Source organism: Hemitrygon akajei, chromosome 8, assembly GCF_048418815.1.
Source record: "Hemitrygon akajei chromosome 8, sHemAka1.3, whole genome shotgun sequence".
In the NCBI taxonomy this organism is placed as follows: Eukaryota; Metazoa; Chordata; class Chondrichthyes; order Myliobatiformes; family Dasyatidae; genus Hemitrygon; species Hemitrygon akajei.
Genome location: NC_133131.1, coordinates 90,229,891 through 90,254,348, shown reverse-complemented (window position 1 = coordinate 90,254,348; position 24,458 = coordinate 90,229,891). Strand labels below are relative to the sequence as shown.

General features: G+C 40.5%; 1 protein-coding gene across 1 annotated transcript in view; it reads right to left on the bottom strand.

The window, feature by feature from the left end:
- The window catches only part of LOC140732044 (thrombospondin type-1 domain-containing protein 7A-like), a 547,816-nt gene that overhangs the window by 5,794 nt on the left and 517,564 nt on the right, over window positions 1-24,458 (bottom strand). The window contains exons 28-30 of the mRNA XM_073054149.1: window positions 10,255-10,350; window positions 6,083-6,165; window positions 5,704-5,917 (exon numbers count right to left, since the gene is read on the bottom strand). Of these exons, the coding sequence (XP_072910250.1) occupies window positions 5,704-5,917; window positions 6,083-6,165; window positions 10,255-10,350 (393 nt within the window). The remainder of the gene's footprint in view (window positions 1-5,703; window positions 5,918-6,082; window positions 6,166-10,254; window positions 10,351-24,458) is intronic.

Here is a 24,458-nt window from a genome sequence, read left to right as displayed (position 1 = left end):
AATTGTCATGGTTCAAATGCATTGGGGGAAAAAAGGAGCAGAATTACAAATGTTCAATAGATTACAGTGAGTTTTAGCAAGATTATCACAGCTACAAGGCTTTGGGAGAAGAATTAGAGGAAGGATTCTGGTCAACTGTATGAATCATTTTAGAAACTTGAACTGGAATACAAAGAACATTTGTTGGTGTTCTGTAATAGAATGTTAAACATATTCCTTCTACATTCCTAAAGATGTACGGGTTAGTAGCTTAATTGGTCACATAGGTGTAGTTGGCCAGTACATTCTCAATGGGACACAAGGGCCTGTAACCGTGCTGTATCTCTAAATAAAAATGAAAAATTAAATGTCCTTCATCGCCAATACACTCCCCAAGTAACATATTCCAAGCTGAAATACTTCTGCTCAAAGGTGTCATTCTACAAATTTTTATCTTCAACCCTGAGGAAGTTTTAATTATCAATCAAAAGGCTATAGAAGAAATGTTAATGTTCTAAGTAACAAAATGGCAGTTGGTTGAATTTGTTCTAACATATTTTTGATAACATCAATTGACCCTTATGAAAGTGATAGATTATATCTGATTTTAAGATATTCACAGAATCACAGAATCTTTAATTATTTTTATTAGGCCAGATTTTTAAATGGTAGAGACTGTGATAATAATGGTAGAGGTGTTATAATCTGTATCTGAGGTATCTAAATCAAATAGAACCCAGTGCATTACTGGATTAGGCAGTCTACAGAAATCCTTTCCAATTTGATTCTCATTTGAGGAATCATGATTCCCAATTGATAACTCAGGCACAGAGTGCATCAGTAGAAAGAGAATACATCCAGTTTAATTTTCCATAGTTCTGACTGCTAGCCAAGTATCCACAGTTAGCATTGGGATATGAATTTGTACTCTAATAATATACAAACTATACACCCAGTTACTAACTGCAGACACTTCTTAACAACAAACTTTTATGAACAATCACACCAATGGAAATACATACACCAACACATGCACAGACGAGTAGGTATAGGAAAGACAGGCCTCTGAACAGTAGCCAGGATGTGAACTACAAATTACAACAGGAGATAGACATGGCATGTAAAATGGGAATGGTTTCAATAGCCATGAGGGATTTCAATATGCAGGTAGATTAGGAAAATCAGCTTGGTACTAGATAACAAGAGAGGGAATTTGTAGAGAATCTATGAGATGGCTTTTTAGAACAGCTTGTGCTTGAGCCCACAAGTGTAAAGGTAATTCTGGATTGGGTGTTTTAAACAAAATCAGATTAGATTAGGAAGCTTAAGGTAAAAGAACCCTTAGGAGGCAGTGATCATAATATGATAGAATTCACTCTACAGCTTGAGAGGGAGAAGATACAGTCAGACATACTGTAGCAGTATTACAGTGGAGCAAAGGAAATTACGGAGGCATGAGAGGAGAGTTGATTGGAAGTGGATACTCTTAGAGATGATGGTGGAACAGCAGTAGCTGGAGTTTCTGGGGACAATTTGGAAGGTGCAGGAAAGATACATCCCAAACATGAAGAAATATTCTAAAGGAAGGATGACTTGGGATGTCAAAGACAGCAGAAAAGCAAAAGGGGGTCATATAATATAGTAGAAATAAGTGGGAAGATAGAGGATTGGGAAGTTGTTTAAAACCAACAAAAAGCAACTATAAACCCATAAAGAGAGAAAGGATGAAATATGAAGGTAAGCTAGTCAATGATATGGAAGAGGATAAGAAAGATTTCTCAGATATATAAGAATAAAAGAGAGGTGAAAGTGGATATCAGTTATCTAGAAAATTATGCTGGAGTGGTAGTAATGAGGGACAAAGAAATGGCGGAGCAACTTAGCAAGGACTTTACACCAGTCTTCACTGTGGAGGACACTAATAGAATGCCAGAAGTGTGAGAGTGTCAGGGGGCAGAAATGAGTGTTGTTGCTTTTACCAAGGAGAGGTGCTTCGGAAACTGAAAAGTCTGTAGGTAGATAAGTCATCTGACCCAGATGGACTACATCACAGGGATCTGAGAGATGTGGAGGCATTACTAATGATCTTTCAAGAATCGCTAACATTCTGGAATGGTTCTGGAAGACTAGAAAGGGAGGGAGGCCGATGAAAGGAAGTTATTGGCCAGTTAGCCTGACTTCAGTGGTTGGAAAGATGTTGGAGTCGAATACTAAGGCTGTGGGTACTGGCAACTTTGTGGCACATGATAAAATAGGCCAAAGTCAACAAGACCTCCTTAAAGGGGAATTTGGTTTGACAAACTGTTAGAATTCTTTATGGAAATAGCAGTCAGGATAGAAAAAGGAGAGTCAGTAGATATTATTTACTTGGATTTTCAGAGGCCTTTGACAAGGTGCCACACATGAGACTGCTTAATGAGATACAAGTCCATGGTATTTCAGGAAATGTATTAGTATGGATAGAAGATTGGCTGATTGACAGGAGGCAAAGAGTGGGGTCATTTCTGGTTGTCTGCTGGTGACTCGTGGTGGTACTGCTGGGGTTGGTGTTGGTACCTCTGCTTTTCAAGTTATGTCAATAATTTGGATACAGGATTTGATAGCTTTGTGGCCAAGTTTGTGGGTGATACCGGTAGTGTTGAGGAATTAGGGTGTCTTCAAAAGTACTTAGACAGATTGGGAAAGTGGGCAAAGAGGTGGCAGATGGAATATAGTGTAGGGATGTGCGTGTTTATGCACTTAGGTAGAAGGAATAATAGTGTGGACTGTTTCCTAAATGGGAAGAAAATTCAGAAATCAGAAGTGCAAAGGGACTTGGGAGTCCTCATGCAGGATTTCCTGAAGGTTAACTTGCTGGTTGAGTTGGAGCTAAGGAAGGCAAATGCAATTTTAAGAGGTCTAGAATAAGAAAGTACAGATGTAATGCTGAGGCTTTATAAAGCATTGGACAGTCCGCACTCGGAATTTTGTGAGCAATCTTAGGCTTACTGTCTAAGAAAAAATATGCTGGTATTGGACAGGGTCCAGAGGAGTTTCACACGATTGTGAGAATGATCCCAGAAATGAAAGAGTTATCATATGAGGATCATTTGATGGCTCTGGGCCTGTACTCACTAGAGCTTAGAAGACTGAGGGAGGATCTTATTGAAACCTACTGAATATTGAAAGCCCTCATAGAGTGGATGTACAGAGTATGTTTCCAGTAGTGGGGGAGTCTAGGACCAGAGTGTACATCCATTTAGAACAGAGATGAGGAGGGATTTCTTTAGCCAAAGGGCAGTGAATCTGTAGAATTCATTGCCACAGAAGGCTGTGCCGGCCAAATCACTGGGTATACTTAAACCAAAGGTTGAAAGGTTCTTGATTAATCAGGGTGTCAAATGTTATGGGGAGAAGGCAGGAGAATGCGGTTAAGAAGGATGATAAATCAGCCATGATGGAATGGCAGGGCAACTTGATGGGCCTAATTATGCTCCTATGTCTTATGGTCTTAGGGACTTAATGGCACGCATACGATGAAAATTATACACCAACATGCATAGACAGATGGCCATATGTGCAGCCAGGTTTACCCATTAACAAGCATTCAAATGGCACTGTAACAGTCTGTAGAACCTACTTATTCCATCATCAGTGCAAACCCAGACAATCTGATAGTCATAATATTTGAAAACTTAAATTACTGATCATGTTTAAAGAGACTACAGTGGGCCCTCTGTATCCACGGGTTCCACATACATGGATTCAACCAACTGCTGATCAGGATCGTAAAAAAAAACCCAGAAGTTCTCTCTCCAGCATTCATTGTTTGAGCATGTACAGACTTCTTTTCTTGTCATTATTCCCTAATCAATACAGTATAACAACTATTTACATAGTATTTACATTGTATTAGGTGTTATAAGTAATCTAGAAATGATTTAAAGTACGTATATGGGAGAATGTGCGTAGGTTATACGCAAATACTATGCCATTTTATGTATGGGACTTCAGCATCCGCGGAATTTGGTGTCGGCGGGGGGTCCCGGAACCAAACCCCCGTGGATACGGAGGGCCAACTGTACTCTGTATAGATGTATCAGCAATAATCGTTAAAGTGCAGAGATATTCATGGATTATTGTCAGTTAACCTACTGGCTGCATATTACACCGAATTACCAGTTATAAACACTGAATATTCTGGAAATACTCAGCAGTCAGACAATATCCGTGGGGAAAGAAACACAGTTAACATTTCAGATCAAGATCTTTCTCCAGAGCTAGAAAAAGTTAGAAATCAAAGATGTATAAATTTGCAGTGAAGTGAAGAACTGGAGAGAACATAGGAATGTCTATGAGAGGATAAAGCCCAAGAAGAATGATCTGACACAATTGGTGGTAGTGGTCATGAGAGAAGATGGTGAAAATCTGGCTTTCACAACTTGTGTCCAGAGAAAATGCAAATAGGAAATCAATAAGAACATGAGAGAGAGAGAGGAACAAGGACTAAGCTGTGAAGTACAGAACACGAATATTGCTGGTAGTCTGAAATAAAAGAGAACGCTGTAATTGTTCGGTTGGTCAAGCAGCATCTGTGGAGAGAGAAAAACAAAGTTAATGTTACAGGCTGATGACCTTTTACGAGAACTTGCCAGCTCTGGTGCACACTAGGAAAATGCTAGTTATCCAGAGTTATTGAATACATTGCTTAGTCCTGAGAACTGCATCATGCTTAGATGGAAGGTGAAGTGCAGTATATTTGTTTTTTCTGTAATAGCGAGAGAAACAAAAGACAAGGAGCTCAGAGTGGGAGAGCGACGGAGAATTTAAATCAATCGCCCCAAAGCTAAGGATTGTCTGTATGAGTGTGTATCTGAATGGTTAATATCATTGCTGACAAGGAATCCATATTCATATTGATTGTGGGCATAAAAATTGAAAGATATGCTATTCAATAATGAATTTATAAGTCAATTATATGTTTTATTGTGCATCTGTCCCTAATAAAAAAACTAATGCTGCTAACTTTATCAGAACTTTCTCTACAGACATTTTCCCAGCAATCAAGAATATAAAAAAACAATTATGTTTTTGCCTCCATTCCTGTATTTTAACTTTGTATTATGATATTTGTTGCCAGTTATTAGCATTAGATTTGCATTTTTTAAAATCATTTTCTTCAATATTGAGTAGTACATTTCACACAGTTTTACAGCTAAATGATTTTGATGTAGTCTTTTGACAGAACAAGTGACAGGCATAGCTGAACGTGCCTTTTCCTTTTATAGATTTGGACTGACCTAATGTTTTCTCTACAAAGCTGTATGAATAATGTTTCAGTGTTTAGATTTCCAGCATTTTAAATCCCCTTTTTCGTAAAAATCCTTGAGGTAAATTATTTTTAAGCAGAAAAGTATAGTTATTATTCTGAAAGCCGATGAATTTAGCATTCTGCACTATAAAGATTTTCATCACAGAGTTAGTTGAGAAATGTGAATACGTACAGTAGTTGTAAGTACTTTTGTTAAGAAAGCATTAAAAAGTCCTCTTTAAAATGCATTAGTTTTCAGCAGAAATAATTAAAGAGCTTTAAAAGTTCAGAGCATTTTGATTCTTCAATTCAACCTGTACAGTAGCAAAGCCACATTTTAAATAATTCTTAATGATTAACAAATGTCTCCTAAGTCATAGTTTGGAAGATTTATTTAAATTGCCTAAGGTATTGAATTAGACTTCTTATCTGACCTGCTCCAAAAGGTTGCAGGAACCATGTATGTCCTGAATATCCTTGTTTGCTATCAGATGTTTTGGTTGGGTTGATGGCTCGGCTTGTCTTCACATCTGTTTTCTTCTCTTCTACTGAAGGGATCTCTAGCACTGGGATCATGGTGCATTGATCCAACAAATTGTCTGACATCACCACCTCTGTGTAACCTTCTTCACAGGCGCACTCTGCGGACTACAATAGATAGGACATATTAAAGTTTTGCCTTTTAAACACTTTGATTAGGTGAAAATCTTATTTTAATCATACAATAGCATTTGAATTACAGGTACTCTATTGTTACCAATGAGGGAATAGCAATAAGTTCAGGAATTCTATCCTGCTGTCCACAGTACTTACCTCAGTGCAGTACGTGTGAGGCTTGGTGCATGGTGGATTACAAGATCTGTCAGCATAAGGCTGATTTAATGCGGAGCAGCCACCTATGACACAAATGTCACAACAGTAATATCAAACAACAAAAGGTCATGTCATTTTCATCACCAGCTGTTATTCTCTTATTATTATGGACCCAATTCAAAGCCTGTCTGCTTGAATGTGTAGCCAAAGAACTTCACGGATACCATTGATCTAATACTGTGTGGTTACTCATGTGTGTGCCTAGTTATATCACACTGGTTATCAGATAAAAAATGGAATGAGGACTTTCTGATAATACAACTTAGTTTACAGCCCTTGGAGCCAAAATGTTGACTTTAGGAATTTGCCATCATAAAACTATCCTGTCAGCTTCAAATTCTCATGACCATTAAATAAACAGATAAGATTCAAACGTGCAGGTAAAAGAGAATCTCCACATGCACACTGACTGCTTAGAAATGAATAATTGAAGATAGATCAATATGGTTTACTTTCTGTTAAAGTTATTTTCTAATACCATCCACATTTAAAGATTCAATATTGCTTCATGTCATTATCACAACACAAGTATGAAGGAGAACGAGATAATTGTTACTCCAGATTTGATGCAGCACAATAAAGAAAAACACAAGATAAAGAATACCATATTAAAACAAACAATAAATATAAATACATTAGAAAGCTTATATACGTAGATTGATTGTATGTCCATATAGTGATGCTAGGCACAGGAGTGTATGCACATAAGGTGATAGACAGGAAATGATAAAGTTTTGGTGGTGGGGGTTGTGAAGGGATGTTGATCAGCTTTACTGCTTGGAGAAAGTAACTGTCTTTGAATCTAATGGTCCTGGCATGAATGCTACATAGCCTCCTCGCTGGTAATGGTGATGCATTGGGCAGTTTCGACGACTCGTTATAGAGCTGCAGAAAGTTGCAAATTCATGGGCCCTAGCCTCCCTCACATTAGGGCCATCCCCAAAATGTGGCATCTATCATTAAGGACTCCCAGTACCTAAGGGGTGATGTCCTATCCTCACTGCTACCATCAAGGATGAGGAACAGGATCCTGAAGATACACACTCAATATTTTAGGAACAGTTTCTTCTGCACTGCCATCAGATTTCTGATTTGGCAGGTACACAATCTCATAATATCTTTCCCTTTTTGCTCTCTTTATGCACCATTAATTAAATTACGCACACACACACACATATATACTGTGTGTGTGTGAGTGAGTGTGTGTGTGTGCATGTGCGTGCGTGTGTGTGTTTGTATATATATAAAAAGCAGGATAAGACGATGGAGTATCAGTGGATGTTGTGTACAGTTTTTGGATTTTCAGAAAGCCCTCGACAAGGTGTCACGCATGAGTCTGCTTAACAAGGTACAAGTCCATGGGTATTACAGGAGAGATACTAGCATGGATTGAGGATTGGCTGTTTGGCAGGGGGCAAAGAGTGGGAACAAAGAGAGCCTTTTCTGGTTGGCTGTTAGTGTCTGGTGGTGTTCCACAGGGGTCAGTGTTGGGACTGCTTCTTTCTATGTTATATGTCAATGATTTGGACGATGGATTTGATGGCTTTGTGGCCAAATCTGTGGACAATAGGAAAGTGGGTGGAGAGGCAGGTAGTGTTGAGGAAGCAGGGAGGCAGAGGAAGGACTTAGACAGATTAGGAGAATGGGCAAAGAAGTGACAAATGAAATACAGCATCTGGTGTATGGCCATGCACTTTGATAGAAGGAGCAAAAGAGTAGACTATTTTCTAAACAAGTATAAATTTCAAAAATCGGAGGAGCAAAGGGACGGGAGTCCTCACGCGGGATTCCCTAAAGGTTCATCTGCAATTTGAGTCACTGGTGAGGAAGATAAATGGAATGTTAGCCTTCGTTTCAAGAGGAGTCGAATATAAAACCAAGGATGTAATGCTGAGCAACACACACGAATGCTGGAGGAATTCAGCAGGCCAGGCAGCATCTGTGGAAAAGTGTAAACAGTTGACATTTCAGGCCGAGTCTGATGAGGTCCAAATGAAGGTTCTCAGCCTGAAACACTGACTGTTTCCTCTTTCCCACAGATGGAGCCCGGTGGAGTTCTTCCACCATTTTGTATATGTTGCTTTGGATTTCCAGCATCTGCAGATTTTCTTGTGCATGTAATGCTAAGGCTTTCTAAGACACTGGTGAGATTTTCTTGTGCCTGTAATGCTAAGGCTTTACAAGGCACTGGTGAGGATCACTGTGTATTGTGAGCAGTTTTAGGCTCCTTATTTAAGAAAGGGTGAGCTGCATTGGAGTGGGTTCAGAAGAGATTCACAATAATGATTCTGGGAATGAAAGGGCTATTACATGAGCAGCATTTGATGGCTCTGGGCCTGTACTCTCTGGAATTTTGAAGATGAGGGGGGATCTCTTTGGAACCTAAGAACGTTGAAGGCCTATGTAGAGTAGATGTGAAGGGGATGTTTCCTTTGGTGGCAGAGTCTAGGACCAGAGAGCACAGTCTTAAAATAGAGGGGCATCTGTTTGGAACAGAGATAAGGAGAAATTTCTTTAGCCAGGAGGAGATGAATCTGTGAAATTTGTTGCCACAGGTGGCTGTGGAGGCCAGATCACTGATGCATCGAAGATGAAGGTTGATAGTTCTTTATTAGTCAGGGTGCAAAAGGTTATGGGGAGAAGGCAGGAGAATGGGGTTGAAAGGCAAAATGGATCAGCCATGATAAAATGGAAGAGCAGACTCAATGGGCCAAATGGCATAATTCTGCTCCTATCTCTTGTGAATTTATGATATTAACCTCATTCTGATTCTGCAGAATCACACGAGTTTTGTTATGTCTAGTGCAGTTCTCTTCAGCTTCCTCAGAAAGTAGAGGCAATTGGTGAGCTTTCCTGACTGTGTGGAATGTGCTCTGAGACCATGACAGGTTGTACAAGATGTGCACTACCAGGTGATTGGAACTGCTCACAGTTTCCACTGCTTTACCACCCGTGTAAAGATTGGTGTGAGTGGTGAAAACTCTCCTGAAGTTGATAACCATTTCCTTTGTCTTGTTGCCTGGCACCAGGCCTCGAAGTCTTCCACCTTCTCTCTGTAGGCTATCTCATCGTTGTTGGTGATGAGCCCCACCACTATCATATCATCGGCGAACTGGACAATGTGATTACTCGGGTGTTTGTCCCTGCAGTCATGTGTGAGCAGAGTGTAGAGCAGTGGGCTCAGTGCAGAGTGAGCTGGTGAGCACACTCCCTGAGTACTCGGCCTGGCCCAGCCATCTTACGGGGGTTGACTCTCTGCAGAGTCCTCCTCATGTCAACTGTTGTTATAGACAGTGGCTGCTCACCTGGAAGTTGTCAGCTTTCATGCCCAGCGTTGTGTTGCATGCCTCAAAGCATGCATCAGAATTGTTCGGAGCATCAGGGAGGTAAATGTTACCGGTACAGTCAACGCTGTTTTCCCTTGCAGAATCAGGAATGCCCTTGATGACCTGCAATATACACCTAGGTTTGATATCGGACAGGTGTTCCTGAATTTCTTGTGCATAGGCAGTCTTTGAACTCTTAATGCCGAAGATGAGGTTTCCTCTGGCTGCTCTGTCTCCAGACTTGAAGGCAGCATCACAGGCTTTTAGTAGGAAGTGCATCTCTGTGTCCAGCCAGGGCTCCTGATTGCACTTGTGAGATGACTGTTCTTCAGGTAGTAAAATTGTCGACACACTTTACATAATAATTATATAGAATGATACTGAACATTTATTGCATCATTTTCTTACGGCTTTTTAATTTAAATTTGTTCTTATATTCCTCATATTTATGTTACCTAGTAGCTAACTTACTAATCAATGGAAATAATTTCTCATCCTACAATTTACCGTACAAAAAACTCAGGCAATATTAAATACGTTATCAGATCTCATTAGTAATCTTCTCTATTCTGCAGTAAATGCTTGCCTCTTCTTGTCGAGGTCTTTTGTTGCTGCTTTTCCTTTTTGAACGGAACCCTCTTCATGGCTCTGGAAGCCCTGCTAAAGTTGTTTGTGGCTTAACTTTTAGTGCAGGTCAAAACAGAAACATTTCATAGAACCCCTTCATAAAAGCATCAATAATCATGTATATTCATTGTACTAACAAAAAGAAGTTGCTTTCAGTACCTGTGACATTTATTCCATCTGACCTCTGACACCAAACTTCCCGATATGATCCTGTCCAAGCTCCAGCCAACCAAACGTATTCATAACAGTGGCCACCTGTAAGAAGCCATTGAAAGAATTGAATGGAGTATATCATATCTCAGGGTGTAGTGGGAGACATAGATTTTTTTTATCCTTTTCTGCTACCTTGATGTATTTATGTGATTTGCCTGGATAGCATGCAGACAAAAGCATTTGACAATTATAAACTAATTACCAAGATTACAGGTAAGATTCCCTTTCAATTCAGTTAAGTCTGTGTTCCACCATTGAACAGCAGGCACAGATCCTAGTTGTATTCCTATTTTCTGTCATAGAGTAGAGTGAACTTTTTTTTACAATATCTCTGATCTGTTCTCTTCAGTTCAATTGCACTTCTAAGCTTTCAAAAGAACTAAGGCCTTATGACAAAAGTAGGTATGGTGAGACAATGCGCTTATTTCATTTTGCACAGAGTTTTATAAATTTAATGTTTCGAAATTCAAGAGGCAACAACTATGTTCCAAATGTTACCGTCAATACATTTTTTATAATTGGGCTCTTGTTTTGCAATTTATTGGTCAACTTAACTGATACTCTGCTACTTTTTTGATTGACTATTTGGAGGGACATAGCACACCCAAAATATTAACTAACACCAGTTAGTTAAGTTACCAGGAATGGGTAGGATGCATGCTTAGGTTCTGAGGGAAGTACAGGAGGAAACATTCCGGCATTGACTATAACATTTTGATATTCATAGAATAGTTAGGTGGTGCCAGAGTACTGGAAAGCTGAATGTTAATCTCTTGATCAAACAAGAGAGGATAAGTTCAGCCATTACAGGCCAGGGAGGTGAATGGCAGTGTCACTAAGGATCAGAGTTGAGTTTGATCTGTATTCATGAACTACATTTGGAATGCCAGCCACAAATTCTAATTTTGTAGATGACAAAAAACCATGAGCTGCAAAAAGGAAAGCAATGAAATGCAAAAAGATAGAAACTGGCTGCTCAAATGGGAGGATGCAGTTTTATGTGTATAGATACAAGGTGATGCACTTTGGTGAGAGGAATCTGGATGGCCCACATGGAATAAAGGACATTGTTTAAAAGAGGAGGTTGCAGGGCAGGTTGATTATATAGTTATTAAGGCTTCTGAGATTTGCCAACAGAGGCATAGAATATAACACTGGGAAGTTATATTGAAACTTTATAAAGCACTTGTCTCATTTGGAGTATTGAGTTAATTTTCCAGTCTGCTTATTAAAGGCAGGACATGAAGGCATTGGAGAGTTCCCAGAGAAGAACATAAAATGAAGAGAGGTCTGGATAAAGTAGAGTGGCAGGGTGCTATAAAAGGCCACATGTATAAAATCAAAAGAGGGGGAATTAATAGCAACCCAATGAAAAACTTAATTAGGGAGTGTGTGGCTGGAACCTGAAGGACTGCCTGCAGAAGTGGTGGAGGCAGGTTCCATCATGGTCTGCAAGAGTAAAAATATGGAGAGAACAAAATTGCAAGGTAACAAAAAAGGTTGTGAAATAGAACATGTGGGTTGGACTGCTCTGGTAGAGAGCTGTTGAGAGCACAATGGCCTCTTTCTGTGTTGTACCTATTTTATGAAACTCCCAAGCTTGGTCCAAGTGCCCAGAAACGGAGCAGGCAAACACATATTCAGGTTCATCCAAATGAGTAGTGTTTGGGATTGAGATAATTCAATCCATGTAGCATGCAAAGAGATCTGGCTTACAGCACTTAATACAGGAAAAGATATGGGCCCTAAAAATTGCTTTATGATGAGCTGTTGAAGACTTGTGCTTCAGAATCATCAGTACCTTTTATCAAATTGTTTCAGTGTAATTCTGTATCATGCATCTACTTCACAATGTGGAAAATCACCAATGTACAATGCAACTACATGAAACCAGATAAATATGACCAAATTAAGCCCAATGATTCCGCTTGCAATAATCAAAAAAGTAATGGAGGATGTCACAACAGTTCAATTAAGACACATTTACTCAGCAAAAACCTACACTTTTAAGCTTGATTTGAGTTCTACCAGAACCACTCTGCTTTTGATATTCCATCCTTGGTTCAAAAGCTGATTTCTGAAGACAAGATGTGAAATCCAGTCAATATCAGACTTACTGTAGTGTTAGGAATTTTAATACAATTACAATGGCAATTAAGGAGACTATCCAGAATGTGGAGTCACACTTGGCACAATGTAAAATAATTGAGACCAATCATCTCAGGCTAGAGCACATTGGGAGTTCCTTAGAGCACTGATCTGGACAAGACCAACGTCTGTATTTATAAGTTGCCTTCCCTCACTCATTAAATTAGAAGCGGAGATATTTACAGATGATTATATCGTGTCTTAGCTGCAAATGCTCAGACGATGAAGTAGTCCATGCCCACAGGCAACAAAACCTACAAAAGTTCCATGATGGTTTAAAGTTACATGTAATATTTGTATAATGCAATACTGAGCATCTTCAACAAGCAAAATGATGTAGATGGCGAGACAAAAAAGTCCTGAAATACTCAGCACGCTAGGCAGCACGTGAGGCAAGGGGAACAGAGTTAATATTTCAGGTTAGTGATCTTTCATCAGAATCTAGAAGTGTTTAGATGAAGCTTCACTGACCTGAAGTACTACCTCAGTCTTCAGTCTTTAAATACTGTCTGATTTGTTGACTATCTCTGGTTAATGGCTCCACCCCCCCCCCCCACCCACCATCCCACCATCCCACCAAAACAAAGCATCTAAGTACATGACCAGTAAATTAGTAGCATAACCATTCCTAATTCCTCCACCTTAAATTCTCTGGATATACCATTAAGCAAAAACTGAACAAATTGCTTTCTGTGAGCAGGTCACATGTTTTCCTCATGAGCTAGTGAGTTTGCACTGAGTGCTGTGGTTCCTCCCATATTCCAAAGTTGATTGGTAGGTTGATAGGCTATTGTAAATTACCCCTGGTATACAGGAGTGGTAGGAGAATCAGTGGAGCTGAAGGACTCAAGAGAGTGAATGTTACAGGGAAATAATTAAGTGAATTGGATTGTTTTGTGACCCGGCATAGACCAAATGGGCTGAATGGCCACTTTTAATGTGAAAATATTCTGCAATCAGATCAGGTCAGAACTAATGTATTCTGCAATGAGTGCTTCATATCCTGTTTTCACCCAAACCCTTTCTAGCACCTACAAAGCACAGGTCAAGCACGTGATGGAATGTTTTACCTACCTAGATGGGTGCAGCCTCAATAACACATGAGACCAATCAGGGCAAAGCGTATTAGTCTACTGTAACGTCCACTCCCTCCATTACTGACATACCATGACTATAGTGAATACCATTGATAAAATATATTTGAACAAATCACCAAAGGCTCTCAAAAGTCATGCTGAGCCCATGACTTCTACCATCCAAGAAGGACAAGTGCAGCAGGCAAATAAGAACTGCAAATTCAAAGAGGGTAATGAATCAGCATACAGGAAGGAGATAGAATATTTGGCTGAGTGGTGTAATAACAACAACCTCTCACTTACTATTAGTAAGGGCAAGGTGCTGACTGTAGACTTCAGGAGAGGGAAACCTGACAGCCAGTAATCATCCCAGGATCAGAGGTGGAGGGATCAGTAACTTTAAATTGCTGGGTGTCATATAAATACTATTGCAAAGGGAGCACGGCAACACCTCTACTTCCTCAGGAAACTGCAGACCTTCGGCATGTCATCGAAAATCTTTGCAAATGTCAATAGATGTGTGGTGGAAAGTGTGGTGACTGGCTGCATTACAGCCTGGTATGGGAACATCAATACTTTTGAATGAAGAATCCCACAAATGGTAGTGGATTTAGCCCAGTACATCATGGGTAAAACCCTTCCAACCGTTGAGCACATCTACCTGAAATGTTGCCATAGAAAAGCAGCATCCATCAACCAAGATCCTCACCACCCAGGCCATGCTCTTTTCTCACTGCTGCCATCAGGTTGAAGGTACAAGAGCCTCAGGACTTGCACCACCAGGTTCAACAACAGTTACTACCCATCAACCATCTTGAACAAAAGGGGAAAGCTACACTCATTTAAAGACTCTATGTTATATTGTTATTTCATGTTTGTTATTTGTTGCTATTTATTTATACCTGCACTTGCACAGTTTGTTTACAGTTCATAGTTACTGTTCTATAGATTTGCTAAGTATGCCCGTAGAAAAAGAATCTCAGGGTTGTATGTGGCGACATGTATGAACTCTGATAATAAATTTTAATTTGAACTTAGAACAACTCTATGTCTACCTTCAAATAATAAATTATTCTGCCCTTGCAATATATCATACTTTCTACACTATATTACCAATGGATCTAAACGTGAAACTGACTAATATCAGTTGGGAAAACCTACATGACAATGATAGGAACTATTGGAAAAAAACACAACCTTTTCTTCTCAAGGCCAATTAATGTTGGGTAATAAATGCCAATGATGCTCATTTTCCATGAGCAGGAGTAAACATATTTAAGTAGAATCCAACATCAGCAGATGCTCATTGTGTCTCATTCCACACAATGCAAATGCTAATTATTTTTCTCTTACTGAATTCAGATGATGATTACATACATTCTATGTTCAGTTAGTCTATCCAGTGAGAATCTGAAAGTCCTGAGTTTCAATCCCTGCTTGTTATATCTATGTAGCTGATTGCATAGCTCAGCTCCTACGGAAGCAACACCTTATATTCCATCTGAGTATCCTCCAAACTAATGGCATGAATATCAATTTCTTCCTTCGGTAACAAAGATTTCCCTCTCCTCCCCTTTCTTCTGTTTCCCACTCTGGCCTCTTTCCTCTTCTCACTTGCCTATCACTGCCCCCTAGATCCTCTCCTCTTCTATCAGATTCCTTCCTCTCCCCCCCTTTATCTTTCCTAACCACCTGATTTCCCCTATCACCTTCCAGCTACCCTCCTTCCCTTTCTCCCACCTTTTTATTCTGGCTTTTTCCCCATTCTTTTCCAGTCCTGAAGAAGGGTCTAGACATGAAACATTGACTGTTTATTTTTTTCCATAGATACTGCCTGACTTGCTGAGTTCCTCCAGCATTTTGTGAGTGTTGCTAAGGAAGAATATGTTACACGTAGACTCAGGAACGACTACATTTGCACCCTTGACACTGGTATCACCTCTGTAAACAAAGCACACAATGCCATAAGTAATCAGCAAGTCATTTGGGACAGTGATGCAGACTTAGCATTTCAGGTTAATGAACTTTCATCAGAAATTAACTATCTGATCTGTGGCAAATCATAAACGCAAACGGTTCTGCAGATGTTGGAAATGTTGAGCAACACACACAAAGTGTGGGAAGAACTCAGCAGGTCAGGCTGAGTCAGGTGATGGAGAGAAATAAACATTTGACGTTTTGGGCTGAGACTGTTGATCAGCACTGAAAAGGAAGGGAGAAGAAGCAGAATATACTGCATAGATATATAGATGTAACAGGTCTTCATTTTTTTGTTATATTGGCCATATATTAACACCAAACTGTGTTATATTGAAATGCAAAATACTTCAGGTGTTGGGTATAAGGATAGAAAATGCTGGAAATACTCAGCAGACCAGACAACACCTGTGGAAAGAGAAACTCTTTTACTGACTATAACATTATAAAACTTCTAATAAATTAAAATATCTTTGGATTGACATGACACACAATTGATGATGATATTCAGCTTATAGATCTCAGTGATAGTAGGGCACAGTGATAGTTGGTGAGCAGAGTGACTAAGGGGTCCCTGCCCATAGTTCCCAGAAAGTGGCAACACGGTGAATTGGCTGCAGAAGATGGCTTATACTTTGAGTATTTTGTGCAATTCAGTTTGCCATGCTCTAGAAATGAGTTGATTATGCTAGAGAGTGCACAGAAGCTTCACCAATATGGTGCCTGGATTGTAGGACTTATGGGGAGATATTGGATAGGCTGAGATTGTTTTGACTGGAGTGAAAGCAGCTGGGGAGGGGGAAATGGGGGAGTAGGGGGAAGAGGGGGTTTGGCAGTGCGGTGAACAGATAGAAGTATATAAAATTATGAAAAGCACAGATGGGACAGATGGTCATTTTTTTTCCCCAAACAAAAGGAGTTTCAAAGCAAGAGAACAGTGGTTTAAGGTGAGAGGAAGAAGTTTTCAGACGGATCTAAGGGAAAAGTATTTTACACAGCGAATGGTTGATATCTGTAACATGCTGCCGAAGAGTGTGAAGAAATAAGATATATTTACTATGTGTAAGGGGCACTTAAGAAATCACTTAATCCAGGCAAGTGTAGATGCGTAGACTTCATGTACCGATGGACTCAGTGTTGTACAGTCCAACTCTATCATACTATGCCTTGCAAAATGTGGGCTTGAGGGACATACTATGAGCAGCAATGAATACTAAAAGAACATGGAGGCAACTTCACGAACCCCCACAGCCCCTGACAACTTATGATTTCAGTCTCTGAACCTGACCTGAATGCACCTTTTAGGATGGTTAACCCATGAAAAGTATTTGTCCCAGCCATTGTATCTGGCGAGTACTGAAGTCCTGTATTAATCAACAAGCTAGAGTGTTTACTAACATCTTCAACTTCTTACTTTGGCAGTCTGATGTACCCATCAATCATACCAGTTCCCAGGCAAAACCTGTCTCAATGACAAACATCCAGTAGCACTTATTTCCAATGTGATGATTTATCTATCTTCACAACAGGTCAACAGTAGATGCTATTTCATTGGCTCTTCAATTAGCTCTGGAACATCTGTACAGTGATGATGCATACATCAGGATAGTCTTCACTGACTACAGCTCAGCATTCAACACTATCAACCCCTCAAAGCTAATCAGTAACTCCAAGACCTAGGCCGTGATACCTCCTTATACAACTGGATCCTCAATTTCCTCACTTGCAGACCCCAGTCAATCCAAATTGGCGACATCTCATCAACAATCACCACCAGCACAGCTGCACCACAAGGCTGTGTGCTTAGCCCTTTGCTCTACTCAGTTTATACCTACTCCAGTACCATTTTTAAGTTTGCTGAATCAAAGGTAGTGACACATCGGTATATTGAAGGGAGATTGAAAATCTTGTTGAATGGTGCCTTAACAACAACTTCTCACTCAACATAAAAAAAACAATTATTGACTACAGGAGGAAGAAGCCAGAGCTCCATGAGCCAGTCTTCACTATGGAAATGGAGGTAAAAAGGGTCAGTAACTTTAACTTCCTGGGTGTTACCGATCAGGGGATCTGTTCTGGAAGCAGCACCCGTCCAAGTACCATTACAGCAGCTCTACTTCCTTAGAAGTCTGCGCAGATTCAACATGTCATATAAAATTTTGTCAGACTTCTACAGATGCATAGTGGTTGCGTCATGGCCTGGTATGGAAAGACAAATGCCCAGGATCAGAAAACTCTACAAAAAGTGGTGGATACAGCCGTGTACATCACAAGCAAAGCCCCCTCTCCATCTCTGAGCACCTTTTTGGGGAGCCTTCCAAAAGAAAGCAGCATCCATCAACACGAACCTCCATCATTTAGGCTATGCTCTCTTCTCACTACTACATTGGGTAGGAGGTACAGGAACCTTAGGTCCCACACCATCAGGTTCAGGAACAATTAATACCCGACAACATCATGTTCCTGAACCAACATGGATAACTTAACTCACCTCAGTGCTGAACTGGTTCCATAACCTACACAGGCACACAAGTGAATCTGCAGATGCTGGAAATAAATAAAAACACAAAATGCTGGCAGAACTCAGCAGGCCAGACAACATCTGTGGGAGGAGGTAGTGATGACGTTTTGGCCCGAAACGTCGTCACTACCTCCTCCCATAGATGCTGTCTGGCCTGCTGAGTTCTGCCAGCATTTTGTGTTTTGATCCATAACCTACACACTCACTTTCAAGAACTCTACAACTCAGTATTATTTTTTTTATTTTGTATTATTTACAGGATTTATCTTCTTTTGTACATTGACCATTTGGCAGTCTTTGTTGCTTATATTTTTATCAATTCTATTCTGCTTATTTATTTCCCTGTCAAAATTTGCAAGAAACAAATCTCATGACAATACAATGGATTCCGGTTAATTGGGACACATCGGGACCAATATTCAAAGTACATTTATTATGAAAGCATGCATACTATATACAACTTTGAGATTTGTCTCCTTACAAGTAGCCACAAAGAAACAGAATTAATTACAAAAAAGACTATCAAATACCCAATGTGCAAAAAGGACAAATCGTGACAAACAAGAAAAAGTAAGCAAATAACATTCAGAACTAAAGTTCATGAAAATAATTTCACAGTTCAAAATGCAAAAATGCCAGGCCGTACAGCCGGTTCAACAACTCAAATCCAAAAGGGAAGTTAAAGGCTATTGACTGCAGTGATCATTTTTCAAAATAAAGTGATTAATAATGTAGTTAATAGTTTTGTTTGCTGTCGGTAAGGTGTCGCTGTGTTTCATCAGTGCCATCTTAAATTGCACCGATGCATTTTGGCCCAATTAAGCAGTTTTCCCAATTAGCTGAACTTTCAAGGAAATAGATAAAAAGGTATAAAAAATACAAACTACCATTTAACTGTGAAACACATTATGTATGTAAATGAAATTCAGTATAAATTAGAACATTACAAAAACTACTACAGTACAATAAAACTGCGTATTAGTGCCTAATAGTTATTGAAGGAGGAATTCATTCAGTGTATACTGACGTGTTCTTTTGATTGACAATAAATGAACAAAATCAGTGTAGACACTGAAGGCCGATAGTGGACTGCCTTGAAATAGTGCTGTCAACAATAATTGCAGCATTCAAGATGATTGTCAATACCTTCAAATTCTTCATAATGTTAACTTGCTGAAGTAGTGAAACCATTTCACTTTCACTCCTGCACATTTCTGGCAGCACCAATCTGAATTCTTGAAACTTCAGTGAGCAAACTAGTTCTGAATTGTCTGTTTACGTCTTGCTAAAAGTCAATGACAAAAATCACTGCTTTTTGATCACAAACATGTAAGTGATGGTATTTTTTAAACTGTTTTCTCTAGGTACAATGTAGTGTCTTACAACCATTAGACCATAAAACAGAGGAGCAGAATTAGACCATTCAGCTCATCGAGTCTGCTCCTCCATTCCATAAGAATATAGAACATAGAATAGTACAGCACATTACAGGCCCTTCGGCCCACAATGTTGTGCCGACCTTCAAACCCAGCCTCCCATATAACCCCCCACCTTAAATTCCTCCATATACCTGTCTAGTAGTCTCTTAAACTTCACTAGTGTATCTGCCTCCACCACTGACTCAGGCAGTGCATTTCATGCACCAACCACTCTCTGAGTGACAAACCTTCCTCTAATATCCCCCTTGAACTTCCCTCCCCTTACCTTAAAGCCATGTCCTCTTGTACTGAGCAGTGGTGCCCTGGGGAAGAGGCGCTGGCTGTCCACTCTGTCTATTCCTCTTAATATCTTGTATACCTCTATCATGTCTCCTCTCATCCTCCTTCTCTCCAAAGAGTAAAGCCCTAGCTCCCTTAATCTCTGATCATAATCCATACCCTCTAAACCAGGCAACATCCTGGTAAATCTCCTCTGTACCCTTTCCAATGCTTCCACATCCTTTCTATAGTGAGGCAACCAGAACTGGACACAGTACTCTAAGTGTGGCCTAACTAGATTTTTATACAGCTGCATCATTACATCGTGACTCTTAAACTCTATCCCTCGACTTATGAAAGCTAACACCCCATAAGCTTTCTTAACTACCCTATCTACCTGTGAGGCAACTTTCAGGGATTTGTGGACATGTAACCCTAGATTCCTCTGCTCCTCCACACTACCAAGTATCTTGCCATTTACTTTGTACTCTGCTTTGGAGTTTGTCCTTCCAAGGTGTACCACCTCACACTTCGCTGGGTTGAACTCCATCTTCCACTTCTCAGCCCACTTCTGCATCCTATCAATGTCTCTCTGCAATCTTCGACAATCCTCTACACTATCTACAACACCACCAACCTTTGTGCCGTCTACAAACTTGCCAATCCACCCTTCTACCCCCACATCCAGGTCATTAATAAAAATCACAAAAAGTAGAGGTCCCAGAACAGATCCTTGTGGGACACCACTAGTCACAACCCTCCAATCTGAATGTACTCCCTCCACCATGACCCTCTGCCTTCTGCAGGCAAGCCAATTCTGAATCCACCTGGCCAAACTTCCCTGGATCCCATGCCTTCTGACTTTCTGAATAAGCCTACCATGTGGAACTTTATCAAATGCCTTACTAAAATCCATGTAGATCACATCCACTGCACTACCCACATCTATATGCCTGGTTACCTCCTCAAATAACTCTATCAGGCTTGTTAGGCATGATCTGCCCTTCACAAAGCCATGCTGACTGTCCCTGATCAGACCATGATTCTCTAAATACCCATAGATCCTATCTCTAAGAATCTTTTCCAACAGCTTTCCCACCTCAGACATAAGGTTCACTGGTCTATAATTACCTGGACTATCCCTACTACCTTTTTTGAACAAGGGGACAACATTCGCCTCCCTCCAATCCTCTGGTACCATTCCCATGGACAATGAGGACATAAAGATCCTAGCCAGAGGTTCAGCAATCTCTTCCCTTGCCTCGTAGAGCAGCCTGGGGAATATTCCATCAGGCCCTGGGGACTTATCCGTCCTAATGTATTTTAACAACTCCAACACCTCCTTTCCCTTAATATTAACATGCTCCAGAACATCAACCTCACTGATTTTGTCCTCACCGTCATCAAGTTCCCTCTCAGTGGTGAATACCGAAGAGAAGTATTCATTGAGGACCTCGCTCACTTCCACAGCCTCCAGGCACATCTTCCCACTTTTATCTCTAATCGGTCCTACCTTCACTTCTGTTATCCTTTTGTTCTTCACATAATTGAAGAGTGCTTTGGGGTTTTCCTTTACCCTACTCGCCAAGGCCTTCTCATGCCCCCTTCTTGCTCTTCTCAGCTCCTTCTTAAGCTCCTTTCTTGCTACCCTATATTCCTCAATAGACCCATCTGATCCTTGCTTCCTAAACCTCATGTATGCTGCTTTCTTCCACCTGACTAGATTTTCCACTTCACTTGTCACCCATGGTTCCTTCACCCTACCATTCTTTATCTTCCTCACCGGGACAAATTTATCCCTGACATACTGCAAGATATCCCTAAACATCAACAACATGTCCATAGTACATTTCCCTTCAAAAACATCATCCCAATTCACACCCGCAAGTTCTAGCCTTATAGCCTCATAATTTGCCCTTCCCCAATTAAAAATTTTCCTGTCCTCTCTGATTCTATCCTTTTCCATGATAATGCTAAAGGTCAGGGAGCAATGATCACTGTCCCCCAGATGCTCACCCGCTGACAGATCTGTGACCTGACCCGGTTCGTTACCTAATACTAGATCTAGTATGGCATTCCCCTTAGTTGGCCTGTCAATATACCGTGACAGGAATCCATTCTGGACACACTTAACAAACTCTGCCCCATCTAAACCCTTGGAACTAATCAAGTGCCAATCAATATTAGGGAAGTTAAAGTCACCCATAATAACAACCCTGTTATTTTTGCACCTTTCCAAAATCTTCCTCCCAATCTGCTCCTTGGTATCTCTGCTGCTACCAGGGGGCCTATAGAATACCCCCAGTAGAGTAACTGCTCCCTTCCTGTTCCTGACTTCCACCCATACTGACTCAAAAGAGGATCCTGCTACATTACCCACCCTTTCTGCAGCTATAATAGTATCCCTGACCAGTAATGCACCAATAATAGTATCCTCCTCCCCTTTTCCCCTCCTCTCTATCCCTTTTAAAGCACTGAAATCCAGAAATATTGAGAATCCATTTCTGCCCTCGTGCCAGCCAAGTCTCCGTAATGGCCACTACATCATAATTCCATGTATGTATCCAAGCTCTCAGTTCATCACCTTTGTTCCTGATGCTTCTTGCATTGAAGTTCACGCACTTTAGCCCTTCTACCTTATTACCTTTACACCCTTTATTCTGCTTCTCTTTCCTCAAAGCCTCTCTATTTATTGGATCTGGCTTTACTCCATGCACTTCTTTCACTGCTCTATCGCTCCGGGTCCCATCCCCCTTGCAAATTGTTTTAAGCCTACCCGAACCACGCTAGCAAACCTACCTGCAAGGATATTGCTCCCCCTCGAGTTCAGGTGCAATCCATCCAATCTGTACAGGTCCCACCTTCCGCAGAAGAGATCCCAATGATCCTAAAATCTAAAACCCTGCCCCCGCACCAACTCCTCAGCCACGCATTCAACTGCCATCTCCTCCAATTCTTACCATCACTATCACATAGTGGCTGATCTTGGATCCCACTGAACCCCATTCACCTGGCTTCTCACCTTATCCTTTGATGCCCTGATCGATCATGAAATGATCAAATTCCGCCTTAAATATACCCACAGACTTAGCCTCCACAGCAGTTTGTAGCAGAGCATTCCACAAAATCACTACTCTCTGGTTAAACTGATTCCTCCTTACCTCCATTCTAAAAGGTTGCCCCTCAATTTTGAGGTTGTGCCCTCTAGTTCTGGATACCCTCACCATATGAAACATCCTCTCCACATCCACCCTATCTAGTCCTTTCAACATTTAGAAGGTTTCAATGAGATCCCTCCACATTCTTCTAAATTCTAGTCAGTTCAGGCCCAAAGCTGCCAAACGCTTCTCATATGTTAACCCCTTCATTACCAGAATCATTCTCATATACCTCCTCTGGACTCTCTACAATGACAATACATCCTTTCTGAGATATGGGGCCCAAAACTGTTGACAATACACTAAGTGCAGCCTGACTAGTGTTGTATAAAACCTCAGCAATATCTCCTCGCTTTTATATTCTATTCCCCTTGAAATAAATGCCGCCATTGCACTTGTCTTCTTTACCACAGACTCCATCTGTAAATTAACCTTCTGGGAGTCTTGCATGAGGTCTCCTAAGTCCCTCTGCACCTCTGATGTTTGAACCTTCTCCCCATTTAGATAATAGTCCGCACTGTTATTCCTTTTATCAAAATGTATTATCATATATTTAATCAACACTCTATTCCATCTGCTGCTTTTTTGCCCATTCTTCCAATTTGTCTAAGCCACACAATGTGCATGTGACTGACACTAGTTAGAAAGTGTTTGACAACAGTCTCCTGCTTCAACTAAGCGACATAGCATCCCAAATAAACAAAGGGAATCCTGGCTATTTTCTCAATTTGTTTTTTGTTCTTTAAGAGTTACCTCAAGTAAGTGGCTGTTCCAATTAATTAATGGCCCAATTAACCAAAATGCATTGTATCTGGTGACATATATGTACTTTTATAATAATTTTACTTTAAACTTTGAAAGAAATGCACCACTGTAGGCACTTAAAGTTAAGGAGATAGGGGCAGATAGTGGGAATGAACTGCATTTATTAAGTCAGCATGGACAGGCTTGCCAGTGGTGGATTAGTTGAAGTGTTGGTATTCTGATGCAGTGAATTTGTGACATCCTAACAAACAAAGGAATCAGAACATATTAGAGAAGGAAAAATAAAAGTAGCAAGCAAAATATCTATTCTAATACTCCACCGGGGAAACACTGAAATATTGTTTTACGCTGCTAACTTGCTAGAATGTGGAATGCACCATGTGAAAAGGTGCTGGAAGCAAGCTCAGTGACAGTTTTCAAAGTGGAATTGCACGAAGAGCAGAAAGTGAAAGGACCAAATGGAAAGCTCTTTCAAACTGTTGGTACGATGAGATGAATGGCCTGGAAACTGCAGCAAGGCAAAAAGTTAAAATGGTGTGCTGACAGAAGAGAGTGCAGACACTGTACAGTCTCAAGCTGAACTAAACCTTGAGAGCTGGACTTCCCTTTGTACAACCTTCGCTGAGTATGCAAGTTCAGCAAGACAAGGGTTAAAATGATAAGCTGACTGAGAAATGGAGCAGACGTGGCACAGACGTAGTGCAGACATTCAGGCTGAGCACAGCCCTTGAAAGCCTAACTCTCCTTTGCTCACTGCTCCGTTCAAGCTGAGGAACTAACTTTACCAACACAAGATAAAGATGCAAAT